The sequence below is a fragment of the Lycium barbarum genome, chromosome 8, assembly GCF_019175385.1.
Source record: "Lycium barbarum isolate Lr01 chromosome 8, ASM1917538v2, whole genome shotgun sequence".
In the NCBI taxonomy this organism is placed as follows: Eukaryota; Viridiplantae; Streptophyta; class Magnoliopsida; order Solanales; family Solanaceae; genus Lycium; species Lycium barbarum.
Genome location: NC_083344.1, coordinates 5,678,960 through 5,692,787, shown reverse-complemented (window position 1 = coordinate 5,692,787; position 13,828 = coordinate 5,678,960). Strand labels below are relative to the sequence as shown.

The 13,828-nt window shown below is 36.3% G+C and overlaps 2 protein-coding genes across 2 annotated transcripts; both read left to right on the top strand.

Annotated features, from left to right (window-relative positions):
• The first annotated feature begins 453 nt into the window (after window positions 1-453).
• Window positions 454-2,793, top strand: LOC132605802 (polyphenol oxidase E, chloroplastic-like). Its single transcript, XM_060319044.1, has one exon. It carries the CDS (start codon window positions 474-476, stop codon window positions 2,319-2,321), a length of 1,848 nt encoding a protein of 615 aa, XP_060175027.1. The 5' UTR covers window positions 454-473; the 3' UTR covers window positions 2,322-2,793.
• Window positions 2,794-9,578: 6,785 nt separating this feature from the next.
• LOC132607624 (uncharacterized) lies at window positions 9,579-13,343 on the top strand. The gene is made up of 6 exons (XM_060321715.1): window positions 9,579-9,596; window positions 10,235-10,438; window positions 10,565-10,651; window positions 10,738-10,854; window positions 10,960-11,350; window positions 13,247-13,343. The coding sequence occupies exons 1-6, from the start codon at window positions 9,579-9,581 to the stop codon at window positions 13,294-13,296; spliced, it is 867 nt and encodes a 288-aa protein (XP_060177698.1). The 3' UTR covers window positions 13,297-13,343.
• Window positions 13,344-13,828: the final 485 nt, after the last annotated feature.

Genomic DNA, 13,828 nt, shown 5'->3' with positions numbered 1-13,828 from the left:
TTAAAAAAGTGACCGAAAATATTTTGGGGTTATGTGTTCGAATTCCCGCTTAATGAAAATAAAATAAAAAACAGTTTCGCAAGACAAGGCTTCGCGAAAATTCTGCCTTATAAGGCAGAATTTAGTTATGCCCTAAGAAAAATTATGCCACTTCTTAAGACAGAATTTGTCTTAAGGCAAAAGTTTGTCTTGCAAAATTTCTCAAGACAATTTTTTTCTTTTTTACTCTATTGGGATTCTACAGAAGTTAGGCCTTAAGGTCTAATTTTTGTCCGAATAGACCTAATTTGCTATGAAATTCTGCCTTGCGAATTTTTTTATACTCTGCTAGGGTCGAACTTCCCTAATGAAATTCTGTCTTGCGAAATTCAAGCAGTTTGAATATTGAAAAGCGAAAAGTATTACATAAACTGGGACAAAGGGAGTACTATATAAAGGTTGAAATCCTCGAAGCAAAAGCACTCATCCCAGCAATGGCTTCTACTACTCTACCATTGTGCACCAACAAAACTCCCTCTTCTTCCTTCCCCAACTCATCCTTCTTTGCAAAACCTTCTAAACTTTTCCTCTATGGAAAATGTAACAAAAGTTTCAAGGTTTCATGCATGGGATCAGAGCATGATAAAGACATTGAATTAGCAAATAAAGAATCAGGAACTCATAATGTTGATAGAAGGCATGTGCTTCTTGGTTTAGGAGGGCTCTATGGTGCTGCTAATCTTGCACCATTAACCGCATCTGCTTCTCCTACACCAATCCCTGATCTCAATTCCTGTTTTAAAGCCACGAAAAGCGATAAAGATCCTCATAATCCAGTATACGTATCATACAGTTGTTGCCCCCCTAAACCTGAAAATTTGGACAACATTCCATACTACGAGCTCCCTTCTAGTACCAGACTCCGTGTCCGTCCACCTGCTCATGCGGTTGATGACGAGTACATAGCCAAGTACGAGTTAGCCACTCGTCGAATGAGGGAACTAGACAACGACGACCCTTTTAACCCTCTTGGGTTCAAGCAACAAGCTAATATTCATTGTGCTTATTGCAATGGTGCTTACACAATTGGGGGCAAACAGTTACAAGTTCATCAATCATGGCTTTTCTTCCCATTCCATAGATGGTACTTGTACTTTTATGAGAGAATCTTGGGATCACTTATCAATGATCCAACTTTCGCTTTACCATACTGGAACTGGGACAATCCAAAGGGCATGCTCTTTCCTCCCATGTTCTACAAAAATGTAAACTCTCCGCTATACGATGCAAGACGTAATCCCAAAGTCACTGAGAACAAATACAAATTCGATCTTGCTTCTTTTGGAGGCGAAGTCGATCGTAATGATTTACGGACGATGGTTAATAACTTAACTCATATGTATCGTCAAATGATAACTAATGCTCCATGTCCTCGGTTGTTCTTTGGTAAGCCTTACGTTCTCGGGAGTAAACGTAAACCCAAACAACAGGGAACAATTGAAAACATTCCTCACACTCCTGTCCACATTTGGACTGGTACAGTGCAAGATTCGGAATTGGGTAAAGATGCTTCCGGTGAACCTATCAAGTCGTACGGTGAGGATATGGGTAATTTCTACTCAGCTGCTTTGGACCCAGTTTTCTATTGTCACCACGCGAATGTGGACAGGATGTGGAATGAGTGGAAAAAAATAGGAGGGACAAGAAGGGATCTCACAGACAAAGATTGGTTGAACTCGGAGTTCTTTTTCTACGATGAAAAACGCAACCCTTTCCGTGTGAAAATTCAAGACTGTTTGGACACTAAGAGGATGGGCTACGATTACACACCAATGCCCACCCTATGGCGTAGCTTTAAGCCACGAAAAAAGATCACAGAAGGGAAAGTGAATACAGGTTCACTTCCGCAGGCCAGCGAGGTATTCCCACTCGAACCAGCAGGGAAGCTGGATAGAGCCATTTCCTTTTCCATCAATAGGCAGGTTTCGTCGAGGACCCAACAGGAGGAAGGTGAACTGGTGGAGTCGCTAATATTCAAGGGTGTCAAACATGATGATACGAAGAATATAAGATTTGATGTGTTCCTCAACACAGACAAGACGGCGAATACGGATGACCTTGACAAGGTTGAGTTTGCAGGTAGCTACACCAGCTTGCCACACCTTCATACAACAAAAAAGGCTGACGATGGGGGTGTTGAATTCAACCTGGCCATCACTGAACTGCTGGAGGACATCGGGTTGGAAAATGAAAAAACTATTGCGGTAACTCTGGTTCCAAGGAATGGTGGTGAACTGATCATCATTCAGGGTGTGGAGATCAATGTTGAGCCTTGTAATTAAGTCCTGCTTTTGTGGCTGTGGTGCCAAAAAATTGCAGCGTGTGCTTTACTTTTTTTTTTTTTTTTTGTTGTTGTTTTTTTTAAATATCAACTGGATTGCTGATTGTCTTTCTAGCTGTTGCTAGAGCTGGAATAAATGTTTGTCTCCATGCACACTTTTTTGTTCGATTTCAACTCTGCTGCGTTGAAGACTATTTTCGGTTTCCGTTCGATTTCCATATTTTTCACCAGAGAACTTCATGTAAGCAATTTTCTGGTTTTCTGCGATTTCCTTTCGATTTTCTGGTTTCCACTCAATCATTTTAGGCACAGTGGTTTATATTGTTGAAGACACATCAACAAAGTTGAAGATACTTGTTATGTTTGGCTTCTGTTCTTCTCTTGGTTTTTTCTTGTGCATACTTTCGTGCGGCAAAAAATCGATATTAGTGCTTACTCCTTTTTAGTTACTAGTACTTCTTTTTTAGTATATGGAGATGTAATAAATAAGTTATAATTTGATGTTGTTCTAAATGGAAAGTACGGATTTTTTTTTTTTTTGTTTGTGCATTGACTGATCGAAAGTAGTCATCTATAGCCAAGTGCCAAAATTTGATGATATACGAAGTAGCTGTAGAATGAAGTATCCAGGTTCTCGCTCCTTCGATGTTTACCAAGTAACTTGATTGATAATTTATATCTGTGTTTCTACTATAACAATTAACAAGGTAGAGTTTAACTAATATCCACATACATGTAATCATTTTGCTACACTATCAGGTAATTTGACCGGCAATAACCAGTCACCAATCTTACCATCCTAATTTTCAGCTTTTCTATGATTGTCTTCTTTTTCATTTTTTAAACAGTACTCCTTCCGTACCTCTTTCACTTCCATTCTCACTCTTCCGGATTTGCGTCTATCCCTATCCCTCTCTCCCAAGTCCTCATTTATTACTTCATATCTAACCTGTTAAAATATTCAAAAATTAACCATTCCAATTCTTTTGAAGTCCAAATTGCATATATTTTTCCAAATGAACTTGTTTGAAATTAGAAGCTCTTTTAAAATTTTCACTTCAAGTTCAGATGTAATTCTAATGGCTATTGAATGGCAGAAGTCTCGTATAATCAGCCAAATAATGAGATTATAATCTTTTTTCAACAGGAAAAAACCTGTTGTATCATTCGTATGATGCTAACTTGATTAAAATTAAGTTATCCTAGAAGTTTGGATGCGATTTTAATGGCTATCTAGATGATCATATTAAAGTTGACCATTAATTTCAAAAGTGTGATGGAAGAATCTTTTCCCACCAGCATAAAAAATCTTTAGCTAATAATTTCTTATGGCAGATTGGTTGCTTAGAAGGAGTTGTTTACTCTTAAAGTTGGTGATGTGGATCAACCACAAAAATTCTCCATCTCTAAAATCCGCAAAGGAAAAAGTTAATGTATACCATATAGAAGAGAGTTGGTGATTGTTCAATGGTGTATGCTGTAGATGTGTTCGAAGAAACAGAATAAAGGAAGAAGATGTGGACTATATATTTTTTGTATTTTTGGTAAACATGGCTGGAGAATAAATGTAGAGTCCAAGTTGATATTGGTTAAACTCTTATCAAAGTTAGCCCTGAACCCTGTTTTGCCGACTAACTAGGGGCAGTTGGCTAGAAGGCCAGTTTCAAAACCTTTTTTAACAAAAGGCCACAAGTCTGAAAGAATTTGGTGATAAGCCACAATTTATCACGTCATCATTATCAGACGCCGAAGCTAACAACCCTAGTTCCAAAGTTTTGAAAAATACATTTTGGCCCTCAACCCCCAACATTTTAATTACCCCAAAAAGAAATAAAAAATTAAATATTTCCCTCCAAAGCTCTCAATTTCTCCACTTTTCAGATCCCATTTCGGGCTAAAATTCTGGCTTTTCATCGGAAAATTAGTCTCAAACGACTGAAAGCTTCCCTAATTCAACCATTGTAACTAAAAGCTCATAGAAATCATTGAAAAAGAGCTTTCCCATTGTTGTAAAAGCTCACTTTTTCGGCGAAAATTTCGGCTTCATTCCGACATTGGAGTTCGTTTTGGGAATACAAATTCTCTTGTGGAGTCAATTCTCCATTCTAATACCTCAGTTCGTAACTGGTAAGAGCTTTATTGTTACACTTCGTAGTTTTGTACGTGAGATCTATTAGGCACTAGTTGTTTAAGTGTAGACCTGGAGGACTTCCTAGGATATGTGAGATTGTATGCACCTATCTCATGGTTACGAGGGTTTAAGTTCATATAATAAGCTATGGAAGACTCTGGGACCAAGCAAATCAAAGAAAATAAGTTCGTCGAAAATTTGAAAAAACAAGTTGGCAGAATCAAGGATAGAATTTTGGGTCAAATTTGGATGGGTATATCTCTAAGTATATTAGGAGTTTTAAGGTGTTTCAAAATCGTAAAATGAAGTTCATCGAGTCGAGTTTCCAACGCAACAAACCGCTCGTCGATAGGACATCGGAGTAGAGAATTATGGACGTTACAAATTCAGTTGACAGAGCAGAAACAGTGCTGCTATAGTGCTGCCGACTCTTATCCACTATAAAGGGGTTAAAAACCCCATTTTTCTCCATCATAACCTCCTAAAACATTCCAAAAAATTCAGCAAGCATGAGAGCTCACATATCACATAAAAGTAAGGATTTTGAGTAAATTTCAAGTTATGGAGTATTAATCGAAGTCCGGACAACGTGTTGTCGCGATTATAATTTCGTTTTGTGTTGGAGTTGGCTTGGAAACAAAGTAAATATTGAAGATCTTGCTACTTTAGTAAAGATAAGGTATGAATCACTGAATCTCTCTCTTTATTAATGTTGATTTAGGAATATTTACGAGAATAAAATTTATAGTTTGTTGTGCTGATGTTGTTGGCTTATGGATTGAGGTTTGAAGAGAATTTTGGATGAAAATATACATATTTATCTTGTATAATATTGATGATATTATTGGTATTGTTTGGGAGTTGTTTTGGTATTTGGAGGAAGTAGATGATATAGGGGAGATGCTGCCCAAATTTTCGTAACCCAAATTAGTCTTCAATAATTAGTGCTTATAAGTTGATGGAAATATGATGAAAGTGTGATTAAAGATGTATTTCTCAATATATAGGTTCGGGTGAAGGGCAAGCATCGGTGTAAGGAATTCTTTAAGTGGTGGCTTGACGGATAAGGTATGTAAGGTGTTCATTTCCCTCTTTCTTTGGCACGAATCCAACTAGAATATAAACACGAGCGTTCCTTAACAAATCCACTTCATTCCCATGCTTTGTATTTCAAATCTTAATGGCTTGTTATTTTGTTGATTCTTAAAATATTATTTTACTTATCATCATCGATTACTTCTTTGGACTCGATACGAATTCCGTAAGTTATTCGGAAGTTACCGACCTTATGTCACTCCGAAAGGCCAAGGTCAGATCATTGACTTCTCATGCATGGTATATATATATATATATATATATATATATATATATATATATATAAATAAATGTATTACACTATTTTACTACACCGTGCCGCACTATAGTCGGCCGGGCATGGCGCGTAGATGCGCATACCACTGCAGTGGGCATGTTATGATACTGCCCCGGACGCGGGCTAATGATGATAACACCGAGCCTTAACGGCCGGGCATGATTTTACACATATGACACCGAGCCTTACGGCCGGCCATGGATACTATCTGTTACGTATATATATATGCATACAAATGATTTTATCATGCCACAACCAGAAATTGGGCCTATGGCAACGGAATCTATTGTAACGATTGTAAAACTGTTGCTATAAATATTTTATGGCAACGGTCATATCCGTTGCAATAGATTCTGGGTACTATATGTACACTTTGGCTACAAAATCGTAGCTATTGTGTAAGAACCGGTGCCATAGGTTTAGGTATTGGGACGGATTTTCTAACCGTTACAATAGACGTTTATTCCAGCATTATTTTTGGAAAATTTTCTATTGGAATGGTTATATAATTCCCTCCTTAATTATTTTCCCCCCCAAAATTTTGATACACCCGCCAATATTTTCATCCCCGTAGCCTTCACCTTTCTAATATTAAATTTAATAGGTTTAATAGGTTTAATGTTTTTCCATTTCCCCATCATCCACGCTTAGCAAACAAAACCCACTTTTTAATATCTCAGTTCTTTACCTCTCTCACCAGTAGTGGAAGAGAGGTCAATTTTCTCTCATTACATACGTGAAGAACAACTGGACAAAATGCAATTTTTTGTTGAACCCAGCTGATTTTCTCTCTACGAAAACGCAATTTTTTGATCTTTGATGGGCGTTAAGCACAATATGCTTATAATTTTACATATTCTGGTCGAATTTTTCCTCTGTTCTTTTGGTGTGTGTTTGATGAAAATAGTGATTTGCGGTTATTGTGTTGGGTTTTTTTCGATTTACATTTCTCTGAATTTTTCCGTTTTTACATGAAATTATTGCTCTTTGGTTTTGGTTATTTTCTTGGTTAGAATGGAGATTTGTGGTTGATTCTTAGTGGGGGTTTTCTCTTTGGATTTCATGGTCATGAATTGTTTGTCAAAATCTAATTTTATGGTCATGGGTTATTTGCATGTTTCCATTTTTACCTGAATCTTCCTTCTTATTTAAATTTTTGAGTTTTGTTTGACTAAATGGAGCTTAATGCCTTATTTTAAGTGAGGTTTTTTGGTTGGAATCCAAGTATCAATTTTTCAGGTTCAATTTTATATCTAAATCCAAGTGTTTCATATTTGCAACAATTTTGCCTCTTATTGTTTTATTGTTTTGCTTTTTTTGTTAGTTTTGGGAGATTTCTTTTTATTAGATGTAGGCATATGTTTTTTTTTTTTTTTTTTTTGTGGTTTTCCAGTTCTAATTTTCTTTCAAGATTGTAGCTTGTTTGCTGAATTTTTCCTTTGATGCTAGGTAACTCGATCGTGGGGAGAATCCAGAATTTGGAGCTTCAATCAGTTGGGAGGTACTGAGTGTTGCTCTCGTACTGGGTGTTTTCTTTTTGGAGTTTGGTAGAGTCGAGTATTTGCGAAATGGTCTTAGAATGCATATGATTTCTTTTGCTTGTTGTTTGAGGTTGCGGTTGTCTTATATTCTCAAATAGACAAGCACATATAGGCACGTGCGTGTATGTATGTTTTTCTTAATGGCGTTTAGAGCTAAATTGTAATTCAGAGATTTTTGCAGATGCATAAGATGGTACGTTGTTAGTTAAGCTATCTCGATAGAGATGCTTCTCTTGCTGTTTCCATGTATGAATCACTAGAAACTTGTAAATTCTTTAAACATTGTGTTAGGATTAATGTTTTATCCATGGAATGATTCAAATTTTTAGTGTTGTTTCAATTGTGGAAAACATTTATACTTGTTATTCCCACTTAATTTCCATTTGAATTCGGAATGAGCAGAAAATAGCAAAGATTACGCATCGGCGGTTCACGACGGTTCTTCTTCTCACTTCTTAAGTTGTTAGTTTTATATTCTTAATGATATTTACCTAGAAAAGATTACACCTTTCATAGAATTGTTTGATTGATTTTTGGCCAAACTTTCCGTAGAGTTTGTTTGAGTTCATCGATTGAGGTCGCCTGGGTCTGTTTCCAGTAAACTTGACATTTGGCTCGGCTGATTGCGTCTACTTCTCTCCAGGTACTCTCTCTCTCATTTGTTTTCTGGATTTATTTTGTATGCTTTTTGTTTTGCTATTTTGGAATTCTCAATAGTCGATTCTTGACTATAGCGCCTTCCTCATAATCGATTTTGTACTCTCTCTCTCTCTCTCTCTCTCTCTCTCTCTCTCTCTCTCTCTCTCTCTCTCTCTCTCTCTTTGTTTTCTGTAGCATTATATCCATATTTCATGTTATCAACTGACAAAATCTGCACTGGAAAATTCAAGTTAACTGCTAGATAATTTATTTGTATTTTGAGTCTATTAACTTTATTGGCTGAAGAAAACTGTACAAAAATGACACAAGATTCAAAGCTACCTTCTCTACAACTATATTTCCATATACAGATCTGTTTTGCAGTATCTGTTTCCATTTTTTGTACATAGTCTTCACACGACTTTAGGGGTGTTGTTGCTTCTGTCAGCTAATATAGTGTGTGTGTGTATATATATTCCAACTATATTTCCATATACACCAGCATTCTTTGCTATCAGTTTTGCAGTATCTGTTTCCATTTTTTGTACATAGTCTTCACACGACTTTAGGGGTGTTGTTTCTTCTGTCAGCTGATATAGTGTGTGTGTGTATATATTCCAGCTATATTTCCATATACACCAGCATTCTTTGCTATCTGTTTTCATTTTTTGTACATAGTCTTCACACGACTTTAGGGGTGTTGTTTCTTCTGTCAGCTGATATAGTGTGTGTGTGTGTGTATATTCCAATGTTGTTTTAGGAACTTCATTGTACTGATGTGCAGTTCCATCTAAGTGATGGTTATTAATGAAGCTTCTTTATTGCTTATTGATTTGAAAGAATACTAATACTTTAGAACCATTGGAAGTTTAATTTATTGTAACTGTCTTCTCGCTTAGCCTTGGGGTTTGTTACTTGGTTCTGAGATTCTTATAGTGTATGTTAATTAAAAAACAGAAATATAATTATAGTAATCCACATTTACATATAAGCAAAAGTATGCAAGTGTATGGTGAAAAAAATAAAGAATTTCTTTTTTTGGCAATTAAAAGAGGACTTTATTAAATCACCAAAGTGAGAATGACACACCAGGGGAGAGCTTAGCCACCTCAATCCCTTCTCAGTTACTTCCTCTACACCTAGAAACAACAACACCTAGGAAAAAACCAAACAATACAAATGAACCTACAGATTACTAATGTATTCGAACAGCCTACTACTAGCTCTAACTCTAGTACAAATAGCAAGCTTCAGTTGGTGAAGCAGTTGATTCTCTAGTGTAGCTTTGTGCTGAAAAATCCTCAAGTTCCTTTCAATCCAAATACCATGTACTACTGCTGCAAAACTAGCCTTCAAGATAATCCCTCTAGGATGTTTGCCCCTAGCTTGCTGCATTACCCCATTTCCACATTGTATCCCAATCTTGTGATTCTCCTGGCCACTTTTTCCACTCCAACATGCTTCTCCAGATTTTGTAAGTATACTTACAACCAAAAAAGTAGATATGCTTTAGTTTCTGGCACAGCTTGGCAGAATACACACATAGCATCCACAGTCATTCCCCATGTAAGTAAAATGTCTTTGGTTCTAAAGGTACTGTGAAGACAAAGCCATAACATAAATACATGTTTAGGTTCAGCTACATTTTGGCAGAGCAACTTCCTTTAGGGGACATTGGGTACAACACCTCTTAAGATCTTGTAAGCACTACTTATGTGAAAGACCCCTCTTTGTATGAAACTGTTATTCTGATTCAGTACCTGTTAGTGTTTCCTCATATTAATAATCTTCCTAATCATCCAAGAGGCTTGTTTTGGCATCCCCATTGTGAAATTTTTTTGAACAAGCTATTTATGTCGAATGGATTGAAACTAATAGTTCAAAATTTCAGCCTGCAAAGTATGATGGTAACTGTCTGTTTTTGGTCCTCCATGTATGCTCTTTTAGTCAAGGATTTCTTATCTTTTGCTACAAATTAAAATAGCGTCTCCTTTTCCTTTTGAGATGCAATAGTATTGAATGAGTAAGAGTTTTGTGGTTAGTAGTTGAAGGTCCGTAACAATTAACTTAACATGTTGCTCTTCTTCTATTTCTTGGCTATCAAATTGGAGGAAACTGAAAACACATAAAGATATGTGGAAATATACCAAGGTTTGAAGTTCTCAATGTTTCTATTTTTTGTTGATATTTTTCAGTATCTTTCGCATTAACCTAACAGCACCAAGTTGTAGGAAAAATATAACATTCCTGATACTGCACAAGCATGGGCTTTCAAAGCAATTCAATCTGCTTGGAGAAAGTATAAGAATTGGTTGAAGAAAAAACACTATGTACCCTATGCCAATGACCAACTTCGAATGGAAAACAGGCCCAGATATGTTCCACAATCTCATTTTATGGTTCTCCTTGTGTACTGGAACTCTGAAAAATCTCAGGTAATATATAAATTAAGGACAACGTAACTTTCTTTTCTTGAAACTAGTGCCTTATTTACATCTGATTTATTCTCTTCGTTGCTTATATTTTTGGTTCCTATTATCTCACTAACTAATTTATTGCAGAAAATGTCCAACACTAACACAGAGAATCGCGAAAAGTTGAGGTATCCGCATACTGTTGGCAAAAAAAGCTTTGCTGTAATTCGCGAGGTTTGGCGTTTTCTTTTATTGTTCATTTACTATAAATCTGTAGACTTTACTTAGGATGATTTTTATGCCAACTTTCATTTAACTAGGAAAAAAAGAAGAAAGGTCCCGATGCTGTGACGAATAAAGCCATCTTTGTGGCTACAAGAAAGAGGAAACCTGGTCGAGTATACAAGGAATCATATGAAGATACGATTAGGAAAATAGTACGAAACTTTCTAATATAAAGTTTATTGAGATCATTTGTTTGTTCTTAAATGTTGGATTAGTTTGATATACTTGAACTCTCTACTCTTGAATCTGATTTGTAGGCTGAAATGGAAAGAAAAGAAACTCAAGAAAGCGAAGATGGAAGTCAATCAGTTGATGCATTTGCCGCAGTTATGGGACCTGATCATCCGGGCCACGTAAGATTGTATGGGCGTGGGGTTACCAAAACTATCTTGAAAGGGAAAGCGGGAGATTCGGGACCCTCTTTAAATAGTATTGATGAACTGATGAAGCAAAAAATGGAGGAGATGGAAGCGAGGATGCAAAAAATGCAGGAAAAATTCGATGCACAAACGGAGGTGATGGAACAAGGTATTACAATGAATGTCATCGCACAACTTCAGCGTCTAAACCCAGACTTAGTACTTGATCCTAGCATGCTAAGATTCAATTTTCGTTCGCGAGGAGAAGCTGCTAGTAGTAACAACCAAGGTCAGTAATTCTTCTTCTTCTTCTTCCACTGTTCTATCTGTTCAAGACATTTCTTTTCTTCTTGTTGTCAGTCTTAAGCAACTGAGTAATCTTGATTCGTACATGTGATCTATTTGATAATTTTCTTAATCTCTATGTTGATTTTTTTTCTTGCCTAAGCATTGATGAAATCTTATACTGGCTGGTTGTTTGTAAGGAATGAACGAAATATGTAATGCTGGTGTTTGCTTGCTAGTTCTTGATCTATCTGGATTAGTTGGAAAGAACAGTGAGCTGGAAAAAAAAATTCTCTTGTTATTGGTTGTGAGCTAAAAATTACATATGGAACTGATTTGTCAAAATTCAGTAGTTGTTTTCAGTGAGCTGCTTTGAGAACTGCAACTATTTGTTTCTTCAGTCACCTTTAATTTCCATCCCAACTCCCCTTCCTTCTATCACTTTTATTTCTGAATTTTCCACTTTGCACCTGTCCTAGGTGATATATCACCCTCGCTAACAGTATTAAAGAAGTTCTGCGCAATCGACTCCTCATCCATATCAATTCTACTTCTTTCCTCTCATGCTATTGCTACTTGCAAATGTCCTTGAGAATTTTTTTACTACAACTTAGTTTTTTACATATTAGATGAAGTCTTGTTTACCAGTTTTTTACGAAATAGTTTTTTACCTGAGCATTTACCAGTTGATTCTGCTTATTTCCAGCAGACTTAGGATCAGTTTTGCTAGGCTTGTGTACACTAGCACTTGAGGTCAAATGTTCATAACTTTCAAGTGCTTTTTCCCAACTTCGAACTATTCGATCTGGTATCTGCTAGTGCACTGTACTGCTGTTTGTGAGCTGCAGATTTTTATGCTGTAAACTGGTGCTGCTTATGACTATTATCCCTTGGAGTCACATTATTTTCCAGTGTCTTGTTTGCTGCTTGCATTCCTAGCATTTTTTTCTCATCAACTTTATATATACGGAGTATATAACAACGAAACAAGTTTTGTAATTTTTCGTTGTCATTTTATTCTCGTGCTATCAAACCTTCTACTGGTACATGCTGTATTGATCGATGGAATTACCAATCTTGATTGTTAAAATTCTTTTACCTCATCACCCCTCAAATGAGACGGAGCAACTGCAGCACTCATAGTAGCATAGACTTGCTGTTGTGTGTGAACATCGATCAGTTCCCAAGACTTGCCCTATAGTACCGGTTTCACCAGCAATATGTTTAGTACTGCCCATATATATTCTCCGCAACTGATTGCAGCTTCTTTTGTGAACTCTGTACCTGCTTGCGAACAATAGTACTTGGACTCATTTGATCCTCAGTCTGTACCATAGCATTATGCAGCACTTTAATTAGCACCATCCTCCAAATTCCTTTCTCTCTTATTTGTTTGTATTGCATCATGTGCAGTTTGGATCAAGTTAGAAGATTCAGTAGCTTCATACAAGTTAACATCTTCAGCAGCTACATATTCACCTGCAACCACCTTGTTTACCATGATTTCCTACATGTTACCCCTTGATTCTTTCTCATCAACAACATCCAAGGCTTGTACTTTAGTGCTAGTCTCACCAGCAAATTGCACCTGCTTCTGATCTTTCTCTTCTCTAATTATATATTCGTTTTGGGGTGGATTTTGAAAAGACGCAAAGTGATACTCACCTATCTAAATATCATGAGATCATATTCATCTTGTTTCTACTTTCTGATCAGAAGAGATCAGAAATTGTGTCACATTTTTTGGGGATTCTTCTTTAAAATGCTTTCTATTGTTGAAAGTTGATGTGTACAGATTTTAATGTTTCTCAAAAAGAAAATACGAGTTTTAATAAGTTATTATCTGTGTAATGAGTGTGCACGCTTGAAGGGTAACGACATTATTTATCCTCATTTGTAGGTGTTGAAAATGAAGAAATGAAAGGTGATGATCAGAGTGAAGACTTCTGAGTCGCTTCTCTTTTGCTAGATCTTTTGGGAATGATCTTTTGCTAGATGTCTTAGGAATGATCTTTTGCTATCAAACAATTTAGATCTTTTGTTAGATGTTTTAGGAATGATCTTTTGCTATCAAACAATTTAAAACTTACGAAAACTCTCTTGAAATGCATGTAATTAAACTTAATTATGCATAATTGGGTTTTAACATTTTGCTTTTATGGATATTACTAGCTTGCAGCCCATTTGGATTATGAAAAGTTCCATTTTGTGATTATATAAAGTGCATTGTATATCATAATTGATTGACCAGGGTTGTAATTTTAATTTTTACCGTTGCAATAGTCTACCAAACCCGTTGCAGCAACTCCCAAATAAAATGTACCAACCGTTGCAATAGGCCATGTGAACCGTTCCTATATGTCCGAAAACTGTTCCCGTAGATACTTATTGATTGTCTCTAATCCAATAAAAACTGTTGCATAAATTTTTATTAACCTTAATTAAGCGTTGCCATACCCTTAGCAGTCGTTGCATAAAGGTC

Excerpts from the sequence above, each read along its gene's own strand:
- LOC132605802 (XM_060319044.1), top strand. The coding sequence starts at position 474 with ATGGCTTCTACTACTCTACCATTGTGCACCAACAAAACTCCCTCTTCT.
- LOC132607624 (XM_060321715.1), top strand. Across the intron at positions 10,439-10,564 it reads GGAACTCTGAAAAATCTCAG|AAAATGTCCAACACTAACAC; the intron begins GTAATATATAAA and ends AATTTATTGCAG. Across the intron at positions 10,652-10,737 it reads GCTTTGCTGTAATTCGCGAG|GAAAAAAAGAAGAAAGGTCC; the intron begins GTTTGGCGTTTT and ends TCATTTAACTAG.